General features: G+C 52.8%; 1 protein-coding gene across 6 annotated transcripts in view; it reads right to left on the bottom strand.

Moving 5' to 3' along the window:
• The window catches only part of RNF213 (ring finger protein 213), a 120,557-nt gene that overhangs the window by 3,340 nt on the left and 109,824 nt on the right, over positions 1–7,393 (bottom strand). For all 6 annotated transcript variants that reach the window (XM_012452752.2, XM_021666394.2, XM_021666393.2 and 3 more), the window contains 10 exons: positions 7,197–7,288; positions 6,351–6,602; positions 4,745–4,877; positions 4,298–4,381; positions 3,757–3,937; positions 3,281–3,482; positions 1,765–1,842; positions 1,010–1,204; positions 471–560; positions 194–372 (listed from right to left, as the gene is read on the bottom strand). In XM_012452752.2, the coding sequence (XP_012308175.2) occupies positions 194–372; positions 471–560; positions 1,010–1,204; positions 1,765–1,842; positions 3,281–3,482; positions 3,757–3,937; positions 4,298–4,381; positions 4,745–4,877; positions 6,351–6,602; positions 7,197–7,288 (1,486 nt within the window). The remainder of the gene's footprint in view (positions 1–193; positions 373–470; positions 561–1,009; positions 1,205–1,764; positions 1,843–3,280; positions 3,483–3,756; positions 3,938–4,297; positions 4,382–4,744; positions 4,878–6,350; positions 6,603–7,196; positions 7,289–7,393) is intronic.

A 7,393-nucleotide genomic window follows, 5' to 3' on the forward strand; every position in this document is an offset into this window, starting at 1 on the left:
CAAGACTCGTCTCAAAAAAAAAAAAACCAATAGAGATTAAAACCAAAAAGTTGGTTCTCGGGTGCCGTGGTAATGGCAAAAAGCAGGGAATGGGATTCTGTGGTAAGAACTATTTTTGTGTCTGTGGAAGATCACAGGAAAGACAGCAGAACATTCTGTGTCTGCCCTGCCCAACGGGTGTGCGAATCCATACCTCCACTCGGGGTTGAAGCTCCCCTCGGTTTGGGGGTTCTTTAGTTTCAAGACCATCATTTCGTGCAGCTCTAGCAGGAAGGCGTCTAGGCCAGTCTGATTCAGGAATGTGCCGAGGAGCTTAGCATCTTCCGGACTCAGATCTGCTTTGTACCTCGAACTGATTTCCCCAAATGGCTCCTAAAACGATGGAAGACCAAATGACACATTAAAGCCTGCAGGGAGAAAGGAGCGCGGTCAGTCCCTCTGTCCAGCGAAGAGGAACAGACCCGACTCACCTTCTGCAGTCGCAGCAGCTGTTCAGACTTATGAGCAGACAGGAACTGCCAGAGGGCAATGGAGTGTTTTAACTGGCATCTGTTTAGGGCCTGCAGGAGGAACAGAATTCCTGAGTGGGGAGCTAAGGTGTCACCTTAGTGCTCTCCTGAGTGGAACCTGAGTGCTCTCCACACGGGCATTCTTCTCTTCACTCCATCTGTACTCATGTGATTTCCCTCGTGAAGGCCCTCTCTGTTCTGTCCGCCAGTTCCCGCCTACAGCACCTCAGAGACCATTCACACCACGCGGTTAGCAGGGGCCTCGTGCTCAGCCACATTTGGGCTCTGTCTAGACTGCTGGCATTTCTAGCACGTGTGTGCCTCTGCTGTCCCCTGTGTGTTTACACTGGACTGACCGCGTGAGCGGTTGTTCCTATCTCCCCGTTCTTTTCAGGCAGCCTAGAGTGGCACTCCCTGAATGTCCTATGACAGCAGGAAGCAGGAAGACTAGGATGAGGGGCTGTGCTGATTTCCTTCGAGAGCGCCTTTGTGTGACCCACCTGTAACACCTGCGCCGTCTGATCGCCCATCCGCAGGACATCTTGAATATACATGTTCAGGTGCATGTTTGGATCCCCGCCCGCTGTGCTCAGGAACCCCAGAGTGACTTCTATGACAGACAGCGCTTCACAGGCATCGCTGTAGGACTGCAGCTGTCCACTGATGGCACTGAGGGTTGAGCTGGGGAGGGAGGTCTGGGAAAGGAAAAGCAGGAGAGGGACCTTTATGGGCTGGCTTCTTGTTTCTCACCACCTGGTAAGAGAGCTGAGCCCCTTCACTGCCCAAGCCACAGGTGGGGTCAACTATAAACGTAACAGTTGACACTTGGGCGCACTATGCAGGCAGTTGTCCAGACTTTCCATAGAAATAGATACAAGGGCAGTGAATCTTCAAACCACCCCGGAGACCATGGGACACACAGAGGTCTGCCACCAAAACCAGCATGCAGCGAGCAGGAACAGATTGCTTCCGTGGCCTTTCTGCCTCAGCATGCATGGCCATGACATCATTCCTAAGCATTGAACCCACAAGATGTCAATCTGCTTTCACTCTACAAGAAATCTTGCTGATTTGCTGTCTTGCTTGCCCTCTGCAAAGAGCACTGGACTCTTAGGGAGCCCCCTGGGGTCCTCAGGGAGGCCATGGAAACTGCGGCTCCCAGCAAACACCCAGGGCTGGAGCGGACCTAACATGGATGAAAACACGCTCAGAAGGCAAAAAGCCCCGTGCCAAGGAGAAGGGTTATGGGGACCACCTGTGGCATTTTGTTCTTGATGTCCATAAAGAGATGTTCGTAGTTCCAGTCGTGTCTGTATACCAGGGTGGGTATTCCCTAAATTGAGAAAGAAAATTTTTAAAAATTAAATCTATCGTGGACATTTCCATCAGATGACAGAATCTTCAGCCAGAATTCTAGTGTAGTGCCACACTGCCCAGTGTATCCCTTGGCAGAGAGCGCCCCTCCCTGTCATTAACCCACTGTTTACAGAAACAGCACAACAGGGAATCCAGCTGAGCCCCAATGGCCAGTTACATGACAAGATATTGTCATGTCATTGTGGCCTGGTTCGCCACAGGACGTGCGAGGGCAACAGGTATCTGTGTATGGCTCATTCATGTATTCAGCCACTGAAGGCAGAGACCAGGCACCGGCAGTCACTGCTGGAGGACAGGGAAGTGAGGCGGAATTATAAACAGCTGTGGGCTCTCAGTTCCGGGCCCACTTGCGGGTGTTGCGGGGATAGATCTATGTAAGTCCAGTAGATTTGACTGCAGCTGGAAGGAATGAGTGCCATCGGGTGAAAGAACAGAGATGGGAAGCGCCTGCTGCGGCTCCCGTGCGTGAGGTCGTGGGAGGCAGGGTAGGGAGGTGGCTCGGGCTGGAGGCAGGGCTGGAAGGCTGGGCTGGGCCAGGCTACAGGGCCTCCCATGCTGGACCACAGAGTGTCGGCTTTATCCTATGTGCAGGAAGGCCAGGCAGGGCCATCAGCACAGTATGAAGAAAGCCAGATGTGGGTTTTAGGCTGTGGACTGAAGAACCTGGAGGTGGGGACCAGTTAGGAACTGCCAGCAGTCCAGGTTACGGACGAATGCTTTTAACTCGAGTGGGCTCTGGCAGTCAGATGAGGACCCAGAAGGCACAGCTAGTGGTGCCTGTGGGAAGGTTCTCCGCGGAGGCTGAAGGAAGAGGGGCTGTGGGGGTGGCAGTGCCATTAACTGTGGTAGAATAATCTAGATGACGAGGCCATCAAGACCTCCACAGTCAGCCAGGTGCGGTGGCTCACGCCTGTAATAGCAGTTTAGGAGGCCAAGGCGGGTGGATCCCTTGAGCCCAAGAATTCAAGACCAGCTGGGCAATGTGGTAAAGCACCATCTCTACCAAAAAATACAAAAATTAGCTAGGTGTCATGGTGCACACCTGTGGTCTCAGCTTGGGAAGCTGAGGCGGGAGGATCACTTGAGCCCAGAGGTGGAGGGAGGGTGCAGTGAGCCAAGATGGCACCACCGCACTGCAGCCTAGGAAACAGAGTGAGACCCTGTTTCAGAAAAAAAGAGCTCAGCGGTCCCTTGGGGGACTGAGGTGCAGATGGCCCTGCAGGAGAGCAGGAACAGATGGGCTCCATGACACACAGAGGTCTGTGTGGGTGTCAGGGAGGGGACGCAGATAACTGCGGGTGAGGCGCTTCTCCCTCTCACAAGAGACACTCCAAGGGCTGCTGTTCCAGCAGACGCACCGACCAGACCAGCAGCAGTGGTGGAGTCAGCCCTACCTTGAGGCTCAGCCGGGGCTTGCCCTGGAGGAAGCGGCTGATGATCTGCCGCTGAATCTTCTCCAGGTCGAACTCCTGCAGGGTCTCCCTGCCCTGCTCCACCTGGTACTGGCAGTTGGAGAGAATCACCGGGGTCAGGTCCCGCTCCACTTCGTAGCTGATGACGTGCAGGTCAGTGACCTCGGAGGCATCCACGGAATAGCTGAGGGGCAGAAGGACAGCGCTCGGTATCCAGGCCAGCCTCCAGGCCGGGCGCACGGGCTGAGGGCTCTAGGTTGCAGGGAGCCGGCTCCTGTGTGATTTCTCACAGCTGGAGCAGATGAATACCATACCCAGGTGTTGGGTGGTCGCTGGCTTGTGAGGGCGGCTGAAGGAGTGTCTGTTAGGGAAGGGGCTGAGGCTGGCTTCTGTCTGCCGCACTGGGCTGGGGACCCCGGGCTGAGCAGGCACCACTTCCGGTTAGCTCATGCACACACCTGCTGTTTTCTTCGGAGAGTTTTTCCACCGCGTAGACGATTTCATTGTGTAGGCGAATCAAGTAGCTGACGAGAGCGGTAGCACAGAGGCCCAGGCCCCGTCGACGTGGCAGAAGGATCTCAAAATCAGCGTCCAGATCCAAGTCTGTGCTGCAGTACTCTGGAGGTAGGTTGATCTCACCTTTAAACGACAGGGTTATTCTTAAGCAGAGAGGAGTTCAACTCCTCACAGAATCTAGGCGTGGAGAGGAGGGTGCAGAAGCCATCAGCTCCACACAGAGCCAGGAGCTGGGTCCCGGTTCTGCGCCATCTCGTATGCTGATGAGTTTCAAATGCTCTCAGCTCTCTCTTGTTCAAGCCGCTTAGGCACTGAAGAGGACTGAGGGTTTATTTTCCTCATCCCAGACACTGCCATCGAAAGAGTCACTAGTTAAGCATTAACACAGTGCTGTGTTCACAGGATGGGCCGAGTTGGGCTAATGGGAAAGCTTTCAGACCAGGCTCTCCTGGAATGCTTAGTGATGGGGGACAGGACACTAACCATTCGTCTCAAGCGGTCTTCTCAGTTTGTTCCATGTTGACAGAAAGATGGTGATTCTGTTCTGCAGTAGCTGCCTTAACCCATCTGTTGAATAGAACACTTTGTAAGAGCCCTGTGACAGCAACCCCCTTGCCGGGGCCACACCGCCCTTGTTACATGCTCTGCCAGGAGCCCATCTTTGCTGCTCTGTGCAGTTGAGCGTGTCTGAGGTGCTGTTTGAAGCGCTGAGCGGAGTTTGCAGAGCTAGAGAGGGAGCTGCTTTTCAGCTGCAGCAAAAGCTTCTGATGTTTTTGGGGTTCAAGTACCCTTCATCTCATGCTAAGGGCTTAGGCTATACGGCGCCCATGAGCCCCTCCTTTCCTCCCCCCCACCCCGCCCCCCTTTGCAGTGATCCTTTCAAACCACCAAATGCAAGATAGTCCTGGTCTCGTCAGAGCAGAGCCACACCTGAACTGTGGCTGTTGATGAAGCCTCTGATAGAGCGGTATTCAGCCTGCGGGACGTTCTGGAACCGCTTCACTAGCCCCCTTTGCAGGGCCAAAATCTCAGGCAGGAACTTCACCAGCCTCAGCTCTGCTTCCTGGAGAAGGGAAGACCACCTGGTAACAATTTTTACTTACCTAAAAACATGTTACTGGGGATATAGACTTTGAGGCTGGCGGGGAGACTTGTATTTATAGCTTAATCTGGTCAGTGTCATTTTCTGTGACATGGCATGGAGCTTGAAAATGGAAAAAGGGCCCTCCTGCTCTTCCTGCAAGTCTGTGGACAGTGCAACGTGTTAGAAATAGAGGACGGAGAAGGTGGAGCCCAGCCTCTGTGGAGCCGGTACGTCAGCCACCTGCACCAAAGGCTGATGAAGGAAGTGTGCCCCCTGGGCCCATGTGACTGGCTGGGTGTGGAGAGAAGAGACCCAGAGCTCAGGCAGCAAGGGCTGGTGTTATTCCTGGGTGTCCTTCCGAAGACCTAGGATCTAAGCATCTTCAATATGATGAAACTGCACCTCAGAGAGAGAGCACAGCATTGAGAAGAAGTCCTTCCTGTCATTGGAGCTGATATTTTCTAACTGACCAATACAAACTTACAATCATCTTCTGCCTTGCCAGACAGCAAATACTAGTTCATGGAGAGAAATGATTAGAAAATCTATCGTAGAAAATGAAAGTGCAAATGGATGAAAGTTAGAAAAGTGTGCCTCCCTGCCTTCCTTTCTGCTTTCCTTCCCTCCTTCCTTTTCTCTCCCTCCCTCCCTGCCTGCCTTCCTTCTCTGTTGCCAGGCTGGAGTGCCGTGGCACAATCTCAGCTCACTGCAGCTTCTGCCTCCTGGGTCCAAGAGATTCGCCTGCCTCAGCCTCCCAAGCAGTTGGGACTACAGGCGTGCACCACCACGCCCAGCTAATTCTTTTGTATTTTTGGTAGAGACGGGGTTTCTCCATGTTGGCCAGGATGGTCTGGATCTCTTGGCCTTGTGATCCACCCGTCTCGGCCTCCCAAAGTGCTGGGATTACAGGCGTGAGCCACCGCGCCCGGCCAAAAAGTGTGTGTTTCTAATTCCAACAGACGTGATCGGTACCCTTGATGGCGCCCCAGCACCCCACCACTGTCAGCACACACCCACTCCCTGGCATCTTCCACCTACACCTCGATGCTTAGGCACAGGGGGGAGTTTGGTTTGACCTGCCCATGCTCCAGCACTGCAGACAGAGGAACAGAGCGGCTGGGAAAGAGCTGCCTCCTTTTCTGTCTGGCTGAGTGACGACGGAGGCCTTCTCCTGGCCTCCAGCTTCCCCACAGGCCACGGCTAATCCCAACCTGGGTGTGTATTTCGTCTGTGACTTGACACTTTAGGCGATCGTACGGTTTGATATGAATGAAGATCTCTGTCCCTGAGTCTTCTGCTACAGACATTCCATTTAAAATCAAAGCACTGAAATAGTCTGTGAAGACGTCTTGTCTTTAGGAATGATTATACTATGTAAAAGCCCAGGGCCTTCAGGTCTACTGGGGAACTCTGCACTGAAAAAGGGAGGCAGGCAGGGTGAGCCAGACGTACCTTCTGCAGGAAGTGCCAGAGGATGGGCACACTTTCTTTGCCATTTTTCTGTTCCACGATGTGCTGGAGGTGCTCAACTGTAATTCTTTTCCTGCAGCTCCAAATCTTAGAGCAATGGACCACACTTTTCCGGGGCAGGTGGGGCAGGAAGGTCACTGGGTCACCATATATTATTTTGGCCACAGGGTTAGAGCTGATACGCTTGTCTTGGCTGATCAGAATATTAATGGTGGGAAGGGTTTTCTCTAGATGCTAGGTGGAGAAAAACAATTCTGGAAGTGAGGTATTGCTACAAACAGATTGGAACACCCAGTCATTCCACCAGTGGGTATCTGCATACTAGGGAGTTTGCCCCCTGCTCTGAGTGTGTCATCAGGCATTTCCTTTGATCTTTTATTCTAATTTCAGTGTTCTTTGTTTATGGATTTATGTCTCCCCAAACAGAATGAGATTCAGAGACCTATATTACTCTTAGTAGCATCGTGACTGCTAGATGAGTAATTCATGTATGATTGCCGGTTCATTTTTAGTGGGCATCTACGCGATAGTTTGCTTCTCTACCTCGTACATTACATTCTGCTGTAAAAAGTAATGGAGAGAAAAATACTGCCTGCACTTGGATTCCCAGTAATTCCTCGGACTGACTCATGAGCAGCTGCAGGAGGGAAGAGCACTTGGGGACAGGAGGAGGATGGGGTGACTGGAGGTGGACAGCATCGGAGTCGGGCTCAGCCACAGGCTCCTGCTGGCACCACTATGAAGGGCAGCAGGCAGGGAGCCCTCAGCAGACGCCGGGAGCCAGCCTTTCTGGGCAGGGGAGCAACACAGCCGCCACTCACTGCTTACCTCCAGTTCAGGTGAAATCACAGCCGCGACATCCTTTTCCCAGTTGTTCCTCATTTCTTTAGTTGACAGTCTTGTGTCAAAATTTAAAAGCCCTACAAAAAACCCCGAAATGTGTAGGTTGCCCAAGGCACAAAGAACACAGCAGTCTGTGTGTAATAAACACTAAAGTGTTTAATGGAAATAACGCTCCCTTTGAG

The sequence above is a fragment of the Aotus nancymaae genome, unplaced genomic scaffold (assembly GCF_030222135.1).
Source record: "Aotus nancymaae isolate 86718 unplaced genomic scaffold, 86718_ANA_hifiasm-v0.15.2.pri h1tg000089l, whole genome shotgun sequence".
Classification (NCBI taxonomy): Eukaryota; Metazoa; Chordata; class Mammalia; order Primates; family Aotidae; genus Aotus; species Aotus nancymaae.